Here is a 19,570-nt window from a genome sequence, read left to right on the forward strand (position 1 = left end):
TTGGGGGGCTGGTTGAAAAAAGGTAAAGGTATTAAGCAAAAACAAAACAAAACAAAACAAAACACACACACACAGACTGTAGTGTGGTGACTGCTAGGGGGAAAGACAGGTAGGAGTAGGTAGAGGTGGGCAAAGTGGGGGATAAATGAAGATGTAAGGAGACTTTGCTTTTGCTTTGGGGGATGGGCTCAAGATGCAGTGTGCAGATGATATTTTGTTGAGTTGTACGCTTGAAATCTGCGTGATTTTACGAACCAATGTCACCCAATGAATTCAGTTAAAAGAAAAAAAAAAAAAAAGCCCTGGCTGGTGTGGCTCAGTTGGTTGGAGAGTTGTTAGGTAGCTGAAAAGTCACCGATTCAATTCCTAGGCAGGGCACATGTCCTGGTTGTGGGCTCCATTCTCCCCTTGGAGCACAAGCAGGAGACAACTGATTAGTGTTTCTCTCTCACATCGATGTTTTTTTCTGTCTTGAATAATAAAATAAACTTTAAAAAAAGAATATTATTGGCAAAAAAGAGAATATTACTTGCTTTAAAAAATAAAAGAAAACAGAAAAAAAGAGAAGCCAATGGCTGTGGGGTTGGAATTAGTGAGAATACGAGAGTATTCCTATTACGTATGCCATGAGAAAGTTAAAGGAGCTTGTTTTATTACTGAGGAAACTACAAGTAAGCTAAACAAAACATACAATAAAATATTCTGCTGAACGCTCAGAATTCTAAAAGCCTTGGCTATAGATTGGATAACTTGCAATTGCTTCATTACCACCTAACATATAGAAAGTAAATGAATTTATAGACAGAAACAGACTTTAAATTTTTATTTGGAGAAGGCAACATTTTATATTTAGCACTGACAAAAAACGTTTATGATTTATTTCTTGTTTAAAGTAACCAGTTCAGAATAAGCCAAAATTATCCCAGAGAATTGTTTATATTAAAAATAGGCTAAGAGTTCAAACTGTGATTGCACGGCCCCCCCCCCCACCCCCCAAATTGGTGGATAAATAAGCATTCTTTCAAGGCATTTCTTGGGAAACCACGGGCTGGTTCAAGGAAGACAAATCAAATGTAAATGGCCTGTGCAACTCAAATCTTTAGAATTCTTTCTCTTGAAGCCCACTAACGGGTGACAGGAGCACATTTATCTTTTATAGTTGCCCAGGGTTTGTTCATCCCCCTGAGCCTGAATTCTGAAAGAGTGAAGGGTTTAGAACCTCCCTCGTACCTTGGCATCCGTCATACTGCAACTGAATTCTGCGTTGAGTTGAAGGTGAACTACTCAGTCGCTTTGTGCCTCAGTTTCCCTATCTAATAATGGGGGTTACTGAAGGATCAATTGAGATTATACAATTTGGAGTGGTGCCTCACTTATAGGAAGCCCTCAACATTTGTTGTGTCAAGTTTACCTTAGTGCCCCCTTTAACTATCTAAATATGAGCATAATAAATATAAATGGCATCAGACAGTGAGGGGGGCAGGGGCCACGTGATCCCTCCACGAAAGCCACTTGCACGGGATTCTGAGAATTAGCAATAAGACTGGAAAAGGGAAGGCAAGTGGGCCCGCGGCCCGCAAGCGATTTCCCGCCGCGCCCGCGATCCGGGCGGCAGGCCGGCGGGCGGGCTCCGGGGGCACTCGGCCGCGGCGGCGCGAGCGGCGCCTCCGGGCCGGTGAATCATCCCGACAGACAGCGGCAGCAGAGAGCAGCGCTGAAAAATGGCTGAAGCGGGCATGGGCTTTCTGGAGCAGCTCAAGTCCTACATAGTTTGGTCTTGGACATATCTCTGGACCGTGTGGTTCTTCATCGTGCTGTTCCTGGTCTACATCCTGCGGGTACCCTTGAAAATCAACGACAATTTAAGCACAGGTAAGGCCGGAGCGAGCCGGGCCTGCGGCGCTCGCCCCTCCCCCGCCCGGGAAAGTTAGTGCAACTCGCGCGGGGCCGCGGCCAGCGGGGGCGGCGACCGGGCGCGCGCTCGGGGCCGCGCCAGGGCCCGTGCTCTAGACGCCCGCAGCCACCCGCCGAGGACGCAGAGCCTTCGGGGGGCCGGGCTCGTCCTCAGGGCGTTTGGGGGCGGGCAGCCGCCATCCCGATCCCGCAACCCCGGGGAGGAGGCGCTGGGCACACGCCGCGAGGCGGGCCCGGCAGGCGGCGACGGCATCTGGGCCTGATCCTCCCGGGTGCTCCTCGGCGGGCGCCGTAGGGGGACTGATGTGGGGGGGCGAGGGAGTTGCCGCGGACGTCCCCTTGGTGTCTGCGCGTGTTCTCCGAGGGTTCCTCAGAGTTAGACCGTGGCCTTCCTCTCCGCTGTGGGTGCCGAATTCCGAAGGGTAGTCGGGCGAGGTGTCCCAACCCCGGCGGGACTCGGCCGTCCGCGAGCGCCCCCTGGGCTGCTGACCGTGGTGCCCAGCAGCTAAGACCCCAAAGAAGGCAGTCCCCGGAACCTGGGGTCGGAACGGGTCGGTGGCGCCCTCCATCCGTCCCAGTTTTAGCCTCCTGGATTTGGAGTGGCGGGGAGGGTCGTTGCTCTGACTGAGACCCGGAGAGGGATTCCCGAAGGTATCGTCAAGGGTATGGATGATGCGTCAGGTTACCAAACGGGGTGTCGAAGGGACGGAAAGAGACGGGAAACCAGAGATCTCTACCCACTGCCCTCCCTCCTAAGGCTCTGGTAACTCGTCAGGCCCCGCAGGTTTCATCCATGGTCGCAAGTACAGAAAGTAATTAGAATAGAATCTTAATAAACTTGCAGTCAGCCAACCGAGTCATTAGAAAACAATCACAAAGAAAACTCACACCAACAGTAACTCCAGAGACGCAGTGTATTTTGAAAGGATTACAGCCTTTCTTGAAGTCTGGAAATAGTTGTGGGACTGGTTAGATAGATTATATATTTGTCTTTGTTTTTGAATGTCCCAGTATTTTGGGAAACTCTTACAGTCCTGAATGTGTGTATCAGTAATATCTGTGTATATGTATGTGTATGTGTTTATTTTCTACCGAGTGTGTGATTTTCGTACCCTGGGAGTGCAGGTCTGCAAATGCATTTTCGTGTGTGGTGCTTACTGTACTGACACAATTTTTGGAACGCTGGAGAAAACGTACTCACTGTGTCAGTACTTGTGCTTTTAAGTGTAAACCTCTGACATCTTGGTTACTTTAACTGGAACTCATGTTCACATTTACACTGATTTCATAGTATCCCTGGGGATAGGGCCGCAGCCAAGCAGAAAGGGTTCTGCACCCTGGAATCACTTACCGTTTTAATAGCCACCGCTGGGCCCTTGGATGCAGTCAAACCACAGACCATGGTTTTCTGGCTTTTCGTCTTTAGAGTGGCTGCTTGTCACAACACTGTCTTCCTTGTTTTATGTAAATATATCTCTAAGATACCTTCTAGTCCCCAAATGCTGTCATTTTAAGAAGTTGTTTAAATATATATAGTAAGAGAATCTTATATTTATTGGTAAGTGGCTTTGATTTTTTTCCTCCTAAAAAAACTCATTGTAGGGTTTTAAAAATGGGAATGTGCTCATTTAAAACTTTTATTTTAGAACACACATTTGTATACTATCTTTTTTTAAAGTAGGTTAAATAATCATCCACACCTCTATTTGTGTGCACGTGCTCATAAATACTACATACCAATGCTTTATGCCAAACAGGCAAAAAGCAAAGTACATGTTGGGAACGTGTGTAGTTTTTGAGAAAGAAGTTTGTTAGGTCTTCTTACAGCAATTTTAAAGATTTTGTCTGTTTACTTTTAGAGAAAGGGGAAGGAAGGGAGAAAGTGAGGGAAACAGCAATTGTGTGGGAGATACATCAATCTCTCAAGACAGTGTTGTGGCCTCTCGCCCACCCCCACCTGGAGACTTGGCTTGAAACCCAGGCATGTGCCCCAACTGAGAATAGAACCTGTGACCTGTGGATTCGCAGGCTGGTGCTCAATCTGCTGAGCCACACCAGGGCACCTTACAGCAATGTTAAAGCTAGCATTTCTCAAAAATACCTTTGTTAATTTGAACAGGTCCATTTCTCACTTGAGCTTATAAGGAAAAAATATGAAGAAGTGCAACAGGCCATCTGGGTTGAACCTCATCAGACACATGATAGGTGAGCCTGAGGCTGTTTTCCCCAGTGAAGCTGAACTTCTGTTTTCAAGTTGATTTTATGCACATTAGAGTCATAAAGGAAGGGAATAGGAGAAGCACACTGAAAACAGCTATCTCTGCTATTTCTGCGAGAAGTAGGAGGAGAAGTGGACATTGGACCGTCCCAAGGTGGAACTTGCTCTTGCAGGGAGATCTAAAGGGGTTCTAATGGGACACATTTGGCTGTTCCTCAGCGCCATGATGCTTGTTCTTCCTGTGAGGTGAGGGCAGGCGGCCCTGGAGAGGCAGCTGAGTCTAGAGCTGCTTTTTGGGACCTGTGGGTGTTCCAGGCCTTCTTCCTCAGGAAAGCTGAGGACACCACTGCAGGGAGGTAGATCCATGAGGCAGCCAGGAGCCAGGGCTTTCATGACACAGGCCTAGCACTGCTCTTGTAAGGTTGTGGAATCTGGTAAAAATGTTTTCGAGTTGTTCTGGATGTCTGCCTGGCTTGTTTTTCTCAATATCTTCACCACCGATGGTGCCTTTTAATATTTCTAAACTCATTTGATCATATTTTGTGGTAAATGTGCTAAACTCATTTAAAAAAAATCTTGAGGGCCTCGTGCATAGGGCATTGTAACAGGTGCTAGGATGGGAAAGATATACAAGTTTGTAAAACTCAGGCTAAATAAAGAGTTTAAAATGTGGATACACCTTTGCATAATGCAAAGTGCGAGCTTCTCTCGAACTGAGGCTTGGAGGATGAGAATTCCACAGTTGTGAGTTGGGGACACAGATGGGCCTCACAGAAAAAGGCAGAAATATGTGAAAGTATAGGTCAAATTCAGAGAACTGTGAATCATGTGGAATTTAAAACAATAAAGGAAAAGGATTAATGAACAATGAAACTTTGCAGTCCTTGTATCATGTGTAGTTTTCCAGGTAAAAATACCTTCAAGGTTCTTATCATGCTGTGCCTTAGTTTCACTATTCTCCTCCACTCCTACCATATGGATTTGCTCGACTTTCATTGCATTGAGCTTGTGCCATTTAGCATAGGAATAGAGTTCAAAGAATTCAACAGTATTCTATTAGACTACACAGAGAAAACTTCATATAGGCAACCAAATCTTAAAATGAAAAATGAATTTTAAGAAGGAAAGTGGAAAAAGGAAACATACTAGGAATAGCATACACTGGTTAGCTTCGATAATTGCTTTTTTGATACTTTGCCCTTAAGTTGGATAGGAGAGTATTAAGACAGTTTTTTGATTTACTGAAAATACAATGAACTTCTAACAAGATTTTAAAAATCTTCTGAATTAATACTCTGGTTTCTCTTCAGATCATATAAGTCTTTTGCCTTTTAAAAAGCTTCTGAATTATATCATTACTTGTCAGTTTTCAAGTGAGTTAACATCCTAAAACAGTGCTTTTCCAGAAGGACAGAAATTTAATAAATAGGAATAGCCATGCAGGCATGCAGGATATTTTTCAAGAAAAACAATAAAATAGATGAAAAAATGCTACCATAACTTACTTTATAGTGTGATGTTGGTAACACTTTCTTATCTACCTTGTGTTCTGAGATTTTTAGATACTGAATTTCAAACACTTTGCATGATGATGCCTTTTCTTAAAACGTGCACTTTTGCCATTTTTGTATTATGCAACTTAAGTGATTTTCCAATTCTTTTTCTGGTTCCTGGGAAGCAAGTTTTCAGAGATCTTTGAAATCCTATTTCATTTCTTTTGGAAAACATATGTAATAATCTGACCTAGGCTTACTGTTGTTTACTTTGTAAAACATGCGCGCGCGCGTGTGTGTGTGTGTGTGTGAGTGTGTGTGATTTAAGGTGATAAATACAGATGCAAAATTCTCATATTACTGAACTGAAATGATACAATACGTATTTAGCTGAAATGATACAATATGTATTTAGCTGGGTATAATGTGCACCCACGTTTTTGTGCACATTGTACACAGGATTATTATATGTGGTATGTAATCAGTATACTCACATATAATGTGCATTCTTATTTTTCTGTCAGAAGTTTGGGCAAAAAAGTGCACAGTATAGATGGCAAAATACGGTAACCTTAGGTACAGCTCAGTTTTGAGTATTTTCATATTGGAGATAGTTGCTCTAAATTTAATTAACACTGGACTTCTCATCTGGAGGGCCTGCTTTAATTTTTTTTTTTTTTTTTTACATCTTTTGCTCCTGCTGTGCCTGTTTAAAGTCTTCTCCCATCTGTAAATCCTACCCATCCTACCTTGTACACAGTCTTCTGATTGTTTCAATTGAAAGAAATATGTCTTCTAACTTTCACAGGGCATTTTGTGAGAGGCATGTTGGCAATGTTTACCTTGCATTGTGTAAAAGTGTGTCAGTATGTGTGTCTCTTTTTCTGTATACATATTTCATATCTACTACTAGACTAGTTCTTCGTTTTCCAGTGTAATTCCTTAAGCGTAGTGGATCCTTACCATTCACTGCACGAATGAATCTGCTAGTTATTGTGTACCCAGTGAGTTGGGATAGGAACAGTGGAATTGATCAAACACATTACTGGGTATGGGCATCATCTGAGTTTTCAGCTTTAGATTGAGCTGTCACAAAAACTTAAAAAATTCTCTGATGGATCATATGCATCTAATTCATGGTGGCACCGTGTATGAACTTACAAAAGGACAATTTTCTGATTAATGTCAGCTTTGAGTTGAGGCTATATCCCAGGCATCTTAGTTCTCTTATTTTTGGAGATACTTTTCTCAGCCATTGATGAAGCAATCTCAATGATGCCGTTTTTCTTTAGACCCTCAGTTACCATAAGTTTACAGTGCTAGCTTTACATTCCTTAAGGTTCTTTCTGGCTCTAGGATTCTGTTTCAGTCTCTTATGATAAATTTCACTGAGTGCAGAATATAGAACCAAAAAATTACATGGACTTAATATGTTTTTTCTATCTTGGACTCTAATTCTTATTGAATACAACCCCAGATTTTATGTGGCTTCTTTCAGTGGCTTTCCTTCTCAAAAATAAAATCTGCATGGACTACCCTGACTTGCAAAATCTGATGATCTGAACCCTTTCCACCCCTTTTCTCTGAATTTCTACTCTTCTTTGTCAGGGTCATTACCCTCCAGACATGTAGTGATTCTCTCTTATTCTTAAACATATCTTGCTTGAACCTCTGGCTTTTGCACTAGCCATTCCCTCCACCAGAATGTTTTTCTACTTGATTTTTGCATGATAGTCTTTTTAGTAGTCACACGTCTGCTTAAGTTTACTTCTTTCGAGGGGTTTTCCCTTATGATTCAATCTAAAATGGTGATCCAGTCATTGTAATATCACTGGATTTGAATTCTCTGCATAGCACTGAGCATGGTTTGATATAATTCATGTTTGTTTATTTATTTTTTGCAGGAGTCAGATCATCAGCCTTCATATGCTAGGATAATAAGTTGTCTCCTGTGTGACTGGAAACCCATTTGTGTTGTTTTGTCTGCCTTGCTGTGTATCCCCAGGATCCGAAACAATGAGTAGTAGAGCCTAACACATATTCAGTATATATTTGTTGAATGAATGAAAAACTATGTCATTTGGTTGTAATGACTCAGCAGTAATACTGTCCTTTAGGAAATAATTTTAAAATCTATTATATAGTCATTTCTTATGAGATTGAGAATTGTGTTCACTGATTCTAAATTATAAAGATTATCCTAAAATGTTAACTGATATACCAAAATATTAATGTTTTGATCCATTCTTTAGGGGCGGAATTTAAGGAAGGCTTATCCTTCTGGTTCATATTATAAATTAAATTTAATATAAAGAATGTTGAGTCAAAAATTGATTGCATTGGGAGACAATTTGTGTAACATAACCTGGAACTTCAAAAATAGGTATCACGTTTACCATAAAAAAATTTGCAAATTTAAGTACCTCATGTTAATTATAAGGATGGAGCTTGGGGTTCTACCAATGTGCATATTCTTTCTAAAGAATATTCAAAAATTGCACTAAACAGAATAATGGATTGTTTGTAACCACACTACAGAGTGTCTGTCTGTCTTTGGGGAAGGATGGGGTAATAGAAGAAGGATATATCCCGGAAATTTTTCATAACAATATTGGCAAACATTATGAAACTTAATATGCACAAACATAATTTTAAGTGATGAGAAATATTTAAGCACACTTTTAAGTTCATGTATTTGCACATCCCTTCCTTAACTGTAGAAACCATTTTTAGGTTTATATGAGAAGCCAGACTGAAAATGGTTTTAGAATTATGGAAACTTGCTTTATCGCCAATTTTACTGAAGTATTTCTTTCTCCATAAAGTAGTGCCGTAGTTATTGACAGAACGAAATACCAGCTGTGATGTGATAAAAAGAACAATTAGATTTAAGAATTTGAGTTCAGATCCCAGGGCAATAATCTTTCATAGTTTTATTTGAACTCTAAATGAGATAACCTTTAGCATTCACTCCTGAGCAAAGCACACAAGTATTATTAGCAAGCATATATTGTATATCTGGTTGTTCTAGTCTATTTCACTGACTCTGAACTGTGTTCATTCACTGATTAATTCATTCACCCATTGGTTTGTTTATTCGTTCATTTGGAAAAGCAGGTACTTGTAAAATTGAAGTTACATAATTCCTCTTAATTATTATTAGGACACACAATCTCATGTCAGTTGTATCCCTTCCAGTTTCTGTACTTGTTTTCTGTGCTGAACAATTAATATCCCCTAATATACTGCCAAATTTACTAATGCTTCCAAGTATATTTTGCTCCATATGAGCAAGGATCATACTTGTTTGAAATTATATCTTAAAAATAAGATTGAGCATAAATCTGAAGATTGGAACTAAGAAGGGACAAGGAATTAACATTTATTGAGTTCTTACAAGAGCCAGGCACGGTGCTGCCTTCTTTATCGCTGGTTGTTAGGCTCCCTGAGCTTGTCCACAAGTCTGTTTATATACCATATTAACAACTATATAGATGATATTTTCTTTATACCTGTGGAATGAAAATTGTTCAAAGCAAAACTAGTCCTGTTTTAATACTAGTTGTCCTATTAAAGGAAGCAATACAAGTGAACACATTTAAACATGTATTTTAATGGGAAAGCAGCTTAATTTATGAATGAGAATGAGAACTTGGAGGAGATTTTTGGAAGAGACTGTTTTCCTTAGTATATCTAGTAGGGCTTGAGAATGGGAATTACGACTTTTTCATCTTTAATTTCTATCATATGGTCATTGCTCAGTGATGATACACGAAAAGAGGAAGGCATGGGTAGTTGGGTGTTTTTAAGGCCTTCCAAGATTGATAGCACAGGTGGTCCTTATTTTACTTCACCAACTAAGGTTTATCTTTCTCTTGGTGCAGAGGGTTATTGCTAATACTCGGCCCGCAAGGCTGGGCTTATTATTTGCCTCACAAATGAAATGCAGAGAGATAAAGGGATACTTCTGAGGTAACTGGGACAAGAGTTTGAAGAATGGCGGTGGGGTGGGGAAGTGTTCTGGTGTATTAGGATGAGAAATTCAGAGCAGGAAAACACTGTGGGCAGGAGAGGATAGAATGGTATAAGCATAACTAGTTGATGGGTCAGAACAGTTCAGTGGTTGTCTAGATGTGGGGCTGAAATGGGATTGATAGAAAGAATACAACTGGACAAATACTACTTAAGGAGTGTTCATACTTCCTAAATAAATTGTAATTGACATCACATTGGGCATTCCATGAACATATGTATGGTAGAGATAGTTGTCTTTGGCTTTCCAGCTTGGTAAATAATGGTTCCCTTGACTGGAATGCAACTTCATAGGAGATGGTAAAGTGAATGGATTGTACTTTGTAGACTGTAAACTACTATTTAAATCCAAGGCATTATAATAGCTTGTTTCTGTAGAAGTTTGTATTTTAAGGGGCTTTGTCTCTCACCAGGAAATGACAGGTTAAAATATAGTGGGATCTCATTTATCCTGCGTACTATCTAAAGAGTATCCAAAAATTACACTAAACAGAATAATGGATTATTTGTAACCACACTACTGAATGTCTGTATGTAGTAAACATGAAAGAATATCTCCCAACATCCTTATTCTACTTGAGATGTCATTGTATAGATAACTATAAAGGGTTTTGAGTTTTCTGGAAGAGAGAGAATATATAATGAAATTCCGTTTTGATGTTACAGTGGAGCAGGATAGTTGCCCATGTGTTACTGTTACCAGTCCTTCAAATGGCAGGCATTTTTGCACTACCTACTGTGCTAAAATAAGAAACTGACAGGCCCAGTTAGCTCTAGCAGTTTTTCATATTAGGCTGTGTCTGTGGCCAGAGGAGTCACTGTTTAATTGGGGTTATTAAACCTTTCAGCAAAATAAGGCAACATTTATCTGAGAGAGCATTTTTTTTCCCCTCTGAATTTTAGGAAACTGAAAGTATACTAGTTATAAGTATACTTTTTGTGTCTTAAGTTGACCTCCAAATTTAACACAGGATTTTGATTAAGAATCAGTCTATGAAAATTTGAGCAAGCCTCTTGAGGATTTTAAAGGAATCTTTTAGGTGAGTGAGGAAGAATTTTTTTTTTTCTTTAAAAAAAAAAGCTTAATGTAAAATAGCACAATTACTTGAAATTTCGGAGACATAAAATAGTCTTTAAAAAAGAATTGGCTTTTAAAAATAACCAGTTTGGATTTATGTGTGATTGAAAGTTAGGAGGTGTTTTATGGTTTTGTTTTTGCAAGTGTTATTTGATTAGCAATAGTTAATAGAATGCTTACAGTTCTTCCCTCTGTTAAGTTTTTCCAGTTTCTAGTTTCTTCTTGGGAATTAGAGGATGAAATTTACTTCTTTACCAAATTGATTTTTTTTTTCATTTATTTGACAGGTACTGTTTATTGAGCATTATTAATAGAACTAATAAAGTAATGCTCTTCTGGTATTTCTCAGTTTATGACATCCACTTGACTCAGTGGTTTTCTTTCTGTGACATATATTCAGAGTCCTGTAGTGTCACATAATAATAAGTGGTGTGATCTGGTTTGCACTTTTTCCTTGGGCCTTGCTGGAGGGGAGGAGAATTCCTATTCTCATTTATATCTTTTATTTAAAATAAAACAAAAGTTATACTTTTCTCAGTTTAGGCTCAGAGTACTTGATTTTATAGCTTAGAGAGAAACATTTTTTTCTTAGCTTATTTGGCCCTTTTAGCAAAGTGAGTGTCTTAAATTGTTACATTTACATTTGAGGGATGAAGTGTGAGAGGCTAATTTGTGGTTTTTAGGTATTAGAAACTTGCTTCTCAATTGTTTTTTTCCTCTAAACTGGAAGTTGAATGTATGCATTATCATAAGTAAAAGTCTGGAAATGTAATATTAAAAACCTAATGGCAAATCCAATCTGTTGGAGAAGCCATTATAAGAATAAACTTTTTCTTTCTTTTACATTATTTGAAGAAGGGAGATACAGAAGTGATGGCAACATAACATCAATTACGTTTGAGCAAAGACATTAATTAGTTTTGGATATAAAAGCGTTCCTAAAAATGTTTGTCTTTTGAATGAACAGTTTTTTTTTTTATTGCTTGCCTACAGAAAATAATGTAACTATCTGGTACTTTTTAAAAACAAAGGAATTATAATTCTTAAAGAAGAGCATTTTTAGTTTTAACTATGAGAATATATGTCATGGAGAAGAGTAATAAAATATTAAAAAAAGATAAGACATGTTTTTGTTCAAGGTGGAGAGGATGTAAATTCAAAGCTTGCATGAAAACTGTCTCCAACTTCTAAGAGAAAACAGAGATTTATTACTAGTTAGCCAAAGGGAAAAATTAAATGATATTAGCAAATATAATGATTAGCAGGCTGGGAATAGCCAGGGAAATAGAATTATGTAACCATAATGGTCACAGGCAAGTGCTTTTTGTCTTGAACATTATAGCCTCCATTGTTTCATGTCTAGCTCACTTTCTAGGAATAAAAATGGTTTAGAAGTAAAATGTAAAGGCATTTTTATGTATATTCTTCTGTTTATAATGCCTGCAAAAATGAAAGAGGATATAAAAGTATTTAGACATTAAGATAGTATCTTATTAATGAATTACACTGTTTTGTTGCTGTCATTTATTATTTCGATGTTATATTTCTTAAAAATATGCTATTGATATGTGAATGCTATCGATATTTAGCTTTATGGAAATCTCTTTTTAGCATTGGCTAGCAACCCAAAGATAGCAAAGTGGCAGCTAGACAGTGTCAGTCCTTTCAAATAGTTTTATTTACTGGAGATTTTACATAGTTTAGGCAAACTTCACATATTGTCCTAGACAGGCAGCCCAACAGTATTTGTGAAATGACTTTTTTTTTTCATTTTGCATTTAAATGAAAACTGTTCTCTCCCAATCCTGCCACATTGCTTTCAACCCTCTTTTCTTAGAGGTTTCCGTGACCAAATAACCATTGCTTCCTGTAGTACAATGTTAATCCCCATGATTCCCTGTCCTAGTTTTCTTATCACAGAATATAGCAAATTATCCCAAATGGAATGCTAAAATTGTCAAATCAATAAAAATTAATGTATCACACATTACTTTAGAAATAAGATAACTATCAGTAAATCAAGCCACCCATCATGTGATAAAGTATGGTAAATAATCAAGGGATTCACTTTTCTATTTGTGGGTTTCTGTCATTTCTGCTTCCTTTTTTGCACTGATCACAAGGTAACTCAAATAAACCTGGATTTCTCAGGCTATACTCAGTGGAGGGGTGGAAGACTAAAGATATGTTGGTATGAATAAGTAGTAGTCATTCTGAACCAGAATTGTCCACCAGTGCTCTGGTGCCGCTACTGACAGCCATAGTTCCCACTGCTGCCTCTGAGTGTTCCGACTGCACTGTTGTCACTTTCAGCTCTTGGTGCTCAGGATCCGTGTGCCATCTTCCCCTCCCACTGGTTCCCGTTGTTGGGGACATTAAAGATTGGCTTTGGTCAGGCAGCCTGTGCAAGTCATGGCTCCAGGGTCAGGTCTGTAGGTCCATCTGGTCCAGACAGTGTTCTGGGAAACCCATGGGGCCTTTTCCCCCTGTTTATTGTATCTAGCCTTGCCACTCTTGAATTACTGACCATAGTAAAATGTGTTGGTATCCTTACCACTTTAGCACAAGGTCAGTGTGGGTTCAAGTCATTTACCATTTATGTGATCTGAGGACAGTAGGATTAAATGAGATAAGTGAAGCCTCAGCACAGTACTTGGCACAGTCTAAGTTTTGAATACATTTTAGACATTTAGTTGTATCTCTGTTTCTGCTACTACTATAATATTGATCTTGTTCTATATTCTCAGTGCCTAACTCAATCAGCTTTTTCTTTTGAGTCAGCCTCTAGACTGGTAATTCTCTTTCTTCCCTCCCTCCCTTTCTTTTCTTTCTTTAAATTTATATGTTCTTCTTGTTACATACATATTGGTCCTCCCCATGTTTTCTACTCTTCAATTTTGAGGAGACATTTACAACAGTAGCAATAGGAGCTTCTTACCTGGTCAAAATGAATACACTTTTTATTATCTGTATCTTACCTTTATTCTTAATTCTTTGTACTCTTTGTATCCATTTCCATAATTTCCCTGCAGTGCTTATACCTCATGGGTAATTTCAAAGCAAAATTCACTAGATCTTGTTCTTATTGATTTGTTGCACTGCAGAAAAGGATGTTTTATGTTGACCTTCTAGTCTCTTGCCATAAAATAATATTTATTAAGTCATACTGTTAGCAAGTTACAGTATGTGATGTGGGTACAGAGGAATAGAAGGATGACCAAGTTGTGGTCCCTTTCCTCAATTGCTTAGTGCAGAGAGGGAAAGAGAAACACAACCAACATGAATCCAAAATAAAGCATACAGTACAAAGGAGCAAACAAGTACCATACAAGGGGATGAAAGAAGGTTTTACATTCCAGTTTGTAGTTACTGAATTGGATCTTGGTCATAGAACCCCTAGACTAGAGGAACTACATTAGCAAAGGAGTGTCCTACAGTTAGATGACTTCAGAAAAGGCAAATATGGCAGAAGGGAGGGTAAAGAGGGAGAAAAATGAGAATCTGTTGGGGTTAAATTGCAGTTCATTCTGAAGGATTAAAACAATTCAAAAATTCTAATTATGTTATATTTTACCCATGTATAAAAGAACAGGAATATAATGGGGTAATCTATTATCCATGTTTATACATTATGTTAACATTTTTCCATAAGTATGCATATTGCTTTTCCTTTGTCTCTTTTTACTATAAACTATATAAATCATATTTTGTAGAACACTTTTACATTTACAGAAAAATTACTGCTAGTATATATAGTTTCCATATACCTCATATGCAGTTCCCTCTGTTATTAATATCTTATATTTGTATAATATACAGTCAACCTTGGTTTCCATCTTGAACAATTCAGTTCTTGATCACATTGTTCACAGAAAAAATGTCTTGGTTTTCAAACAAAACTTCAGTTCTCGACCCAAGAACCCAATCTTGCTGATATCTGTATGATTAATCACCTGTGTGGTTCAGTTTTCCAGCAAATTACTTCTGGAACAGCCTTCTGGAACAAATTAAGTTTGAGAACCCACTGTATTTGTTACAAATAATGAACCAATATTGACAAATTATTAGTAATTAAAGTGCATACATTATTCAGTTTTTCATGAATGTTCTTTTACATTCCAGGATTCCATCTAGGATAGCACATTACATTTAGTAGTCATGTCTCCTTATATTTTTCTTGGATGTGACAGTTTTTGATACTTTTCATATTTTTGATGACCTTGATAGTTTTAAGAAGTACTGGTTAGGTATTTTGTGGACTGTCCCTCAGTTGGGATTTGTCTGTTTTTTTTTTTCCTCATGATTTTCCTGGGATTATGAGTTTTGGGGAGGAAAACCACACAGGTAAAATGCCATATCAAGGGTACAGACTATCAGCTTGACTTACCACGGTTGATGTTGACCTTGATTAGTTGGCTGAGGTGGTGTTTGTCAAGTTCTATACTGTAAAGTTACTCCTTTCCACCCTTTACACTGTACTCTTAGAATGGAAGTCCCTTTGCACAGTCCACACTCGAGGAGTAAAGAGTTTTGCTTCTTTATGTGGAAATAAACAAGGGCCACCAAATGAGAATAATTAAAGGCTGTTTATTCAGAGCTTGCTCTAGCGAGGGAGTCACCACCATCACTTGTTTTTGGTGGAGACTCAAAGACAAGCAGAGAAGTGGGAAAGCTTGATGGTAGAAAAAAGGGAATGTTTCAGCTATGCCCTGATTGGAGGCTGTGGCATGGGAAAGCTGGAGGCAGGCAACTAGAGCAGAACATCCTATGCCATTGGTTAGGGGAGCATATTTGGCTTTTTTGGGTTGATCCGAAATCAGAAGGGAGGAAAAAAATTAGGAAAACTGTCAGTTATTGATCATGTTGTCACTGTCTGGGCTGATTACTATGAAAGTTGTGGTTTGACTTTCAGGACTGGTGTTGCAGGCTATGGGTCAGAGTTCTATTTTTATATATGTTTTGGTCATTGCCTGTTTGTAATGGTCAGTCCCTCGCTAACCTTCAGGGTGGAGTATCTACAGCAATAATCTGTATTTCTTCTACATAGATTTATCTTGACTCTTCTCTTTCTACCTGTCTATTTTAGTATGGAATCTGTTTTATTATTTTCTATTTTGGGTTATAATACCATATGGCTTTATTATTTTGTTGCTCATACTGCTTTATTTATTTTGTTGCTTATATTATTTCAGTTTTGGCCACTGGGAGCTCTTTCTGTTGGCTCTGTGTCCCTTTGACATATCCCCATCATGGTGGCAATTTCTTGCTTTGTTTTGGAGTACTTCTTTCTTCTGTAGCACTGTAAGTTCCTCCTGGCTCATCTTGTATATTTCTTGTCCCATCTCCCTCTTAAAAAAAAGAAACAAAAACCAAAAAACCTCTTACCTATACAGGTAAAGCTGCATCATAATTCTTTTTCCCTATTCTCTCTCTATTAGTAACTATTTTCCTGAAGTTAATACTGTTCCCTCATATTTAATGTATTCACAAACAATATATAGTAATTTTCATGAGTTTAAAAAATACATAAATGGACTAGTGCACATAACTTTTTGCAGTTTGTTTCTGTTATCAAACATTATGAAATTTTTTCATGTTGTAGATCTACTTCATTTTATTTATTTATTTATTTACTTATTTTTAAATTATAACAGAACGTTTATTAGAAAGGTACGGAGGTAGTAGAAGTGGGCCAGCTGGGCTGTGTAGGCTCAGGTAACAAGTTACAGAAACAAAAGAAGAGCCCTTGGAATTTAGGAGAGAGAAAGGCAAAGGTAATGTCCTTGTGGGGAAGAAGAGGGGGAAGGGAAAGGCCAAATGTGCTCCTGAGAGGGAGAGTGCACTATTTCATTTATTTTAATTATATAGTATTCCATTGTGTGAATATACCATGGCATATCCATTCTACAACAGACAGACAATGAATGCTGCATGGACCTCCTTGTACTTGTGTTTTATTGATCAAGGGAATGGGGTTGTCAATGGTGATAGGATGAAATAGAAGTCATTTGGAAATGTGTGTGGGGACTTTTTTTTTTTTTAGTTATTACATGACTGGTACTGAGAGGGTGAGGACAAAAGATACTTGATGATCTGCAACATGTGTGTTTGCCTGTGTCACACGTAATTTTTAAATACTCTTCTCAGGTATTCACATAGGCAAAAATTCTGTTTGTAATGGTCTGACTCTGCAACCTCCATCTTACATATAAACCTGAAGTATTTTTGTCATGGTTTTAGCATATACTGTTGTTTCTAAGAATTCAAATAACCGTGTAAACTGACTGAAGACTACTTTTTTTCAGAAATTTACCAAGAATTGTTCACTATTTTAGAAACATACCTTCAGTAGCAATACCATTCATAGTACCGGAGTCACTGAAACAACACACAGTATCAGCCTACATTTGTAGGTTTTGCATCCATGCTGATATTCTGTGGGTGCAGGGGTCTTTACTTCATTAAGTCTTCTAAAAAAGTCATGAATACATTTGCTTCCTGAATCCTACTGTATTATTTTAAGCAGGGCCATGACTAGGTAGGGTAAGGCAAGTGAGGTGCCTAGGTGCAAAACTTAAGGAGATACTCTCAGAGTTCTCCAGGTACAGCTTCAGCACTTGCACAACTTTGCCTCCTCAAATTTTCCACCTTAGGCAACTTGCTTGCCTCATCCTAGTCCTGATTAAAAATTATGTTCTGTTTATTTCTTCTTTATATTACAGTTAGGACTTTATGTTGCTTTTTTTGGGAAATTTATATGTAAGAGTAGATAGATTATCTATTATGTTTGTTACAGGATAGAAAGAGGGCATTTAACATTATTTGTTTTAAAAAGGAGGTATTAGAATTGATTGGGCTGAGAACCACTATTTTAGGGCACATCCTAGGAAGTGTCCATTTTGGGGATATATGAGCATCTTCAACTTGATTGAATATTGCCAGATTACTTTACAGGTGGTTGTATTAGTCAGTGAATGCTATAATAATGCTAGATAAAACAAAACCAACCAAACAAAAATACTTTGAAACTTAGTGGCTTAAAATAGTAAGTATTTATATTTTCCCTTTTGATCTATGGGCTCATTGCAACTCAAATGAGCTAGGCAAGATTCCAGTCTCCAGACTCTGGATTCTACTCTGTAGGCTGCAGGTTGGGTTAAGGTTGGGTCCATGTCTTTCATTCTTGGACAAACTACCCATTTGTCTCATGGGAAATGGGAGGAGCAAAAAGGCAAGTGGAAATATATAAAACTTCGCATGGGTCATATATAGAACTTCTGCTTACCTTCCATTGGCCAGAGCAAGTTACACGGCCATGCCCAACATCTCTGGGGGCAGTGAAATATACTCATTCATTCTAGTGGGTAGTACTGCAAAGTTATCTGGCAAATATATAGATTATAATTCTAATAAAGGGAGGGTGTGAAGAATTATGAACAATGAACGACTCAGTTTACCACAATAGCTGTAGCATCATATACTCTACTGCTAATGTATGCAAGTTACTATTTATTAACATCTTCACCAAATCTTAACTGTTTATGCTGGTTTGATGAGTGTTAAATGATATATTTTTTTACATGTTCATACCCTCGTTTTTTAAATTTATTTTTTATTTTTAGAGTATATTTTGTTGATTATGCTATTAGAGTTGTCCCATTTTGTTTCTGCCCTTTATTCCCCTCCACTCAGCAAACACCCCCACACCAGCCTCCCCCCCACCCCACTTAGTTCATGGCTGTGGGTCATACATATAAGTTCTTTGGTTTCTCCATTTCCTATATTATTCTTAACCTCCCCCTGTCTATTTTGTACCTACCATTTAGGCTTCTTATTCCCTGTACATTTTCCCCTACTCTGCCCCTTCTCCTCCTCACTGATAACCCTCCATGTGATCTCCATTTCTATGATTCTGTTGCTGTTCTAGTTGTTTGCTTAGTGTGTTTTTGTTTTTGTGTAGGTTTTTTTTTTTTTTTTGGTTCAATTGTTGATAGTTGTAAGTTTGTTGTCATTTTAGTGCTCATAGTTTTGATCCTCCTCTTTGATAAGTCCTTTTAACATTTCATATAAGGGCTTGGTGATGAAGAACTCCTTTAACTTGACCTTATCTGGGAAGCACTTTATCTGCCCTTCCATTCTAAATGATAGCTTTGCTGGATAGAGTAATCTTGGATGTGGGTCCTTGTCTTTCATGACTTTGAATACTTCTTCCCAGCCCCTTCTTGCCTGCAAGGGTTCTTTTCAGAAATCAGCTGATAGTCTTATGGGAACTCCTTGGTGTAGTCTTTGTAGGTAATTGTCTCCTTTTCTCTTGCTGCTTTTAAGATTCTCTCCTTTAATTTTGGGTAATGTAATTATGAGATGCCTTGGTGTGTGCTTCCTTGGGTCCAACTTCTTTGGGACTCTCTGACCTTTCTGGACTTCCTGGAAGTCTATTTCTTTGGCCAGATTGGGGAAGTTCTCCATTATTTTTTCAAATAAGTTTTAAATTTCATGCTCTTCCTCTTCTCCTTCTGGCACCTCTATGATTCGGATGTTGGAACGTTTAAAGTTGTCCCAGAGGTTCCGAGACCTCGCCTCAAGTTTTTGAATTCTTGTTTCTTCTGTTCTGGTTGAATGTTTATCTCCTCCTCCTGCTCCAAATCGTTGATTTGTGTCCCGGTTTTCTTCCCCTCACTGTTGGTTCCCTGTATATTTTTCTTTATTTCACTTTGCATAGCCTTCACATTTTCCTCCATTTTGCAACCATGCTCAACCATTTCTGTGAGCATCCTGATTACCAGTGTTTTGAACTGTGCATCTGAGAGGTTGGCTATCTCTTCATCGCTTAGCTCT

At 38.3% G+C, this 19,570-nt stretch overlaps 1 protein-coding gene across 5 annotated transcripts in view; it reads left to right on the top strand.

Moving 5' to 3' along the window:
- The first annotated feature begins 1,675 nt into the window (after window positions 1-1,675).
- ST7 (suppression of tumorigenicity 7) overlaps window positions 1,676-19,570 on the top strand; it is a 314,490-nt gene continuing 296,595 nt past the window's right edge. For all 5 annotated transcript variants that reach the window (XR_008528324.1, XM_054563970.1, XM_054563972.1 and 2 more), the window contains exon 1: window positions 1,676-1,872. Coding sequence is in view for 4 of the 5 variants with exons in the window: in XM_054563970.1 (XP_054419945.1) it covers window positions 1,722-1,872 (151 nt within the window). In the remaining variant the exon portion in view is untranslated. The remainder of the gene's footprint in view (window positions 1,873-19,570) is intronic.

Source organism: Pteronotus mesoamericanus, unplaced genomic scaffold (genome assembly GCF_021234165.1).
Source record: "Pteronotus mesoamericanus isolate MK-2021 breed Mesoamerican mustached bat unplaced genomic scaffold, CSHL_Meso_final scaffold_85, whole genome shotgun sequence".
Lineage (NCBI taxonomy): Eukaryota > Metazoa > Chordata > Mammalia > Chiroptera > Mormoopidae > Pteronotus > Pteronotus mesoamericanus.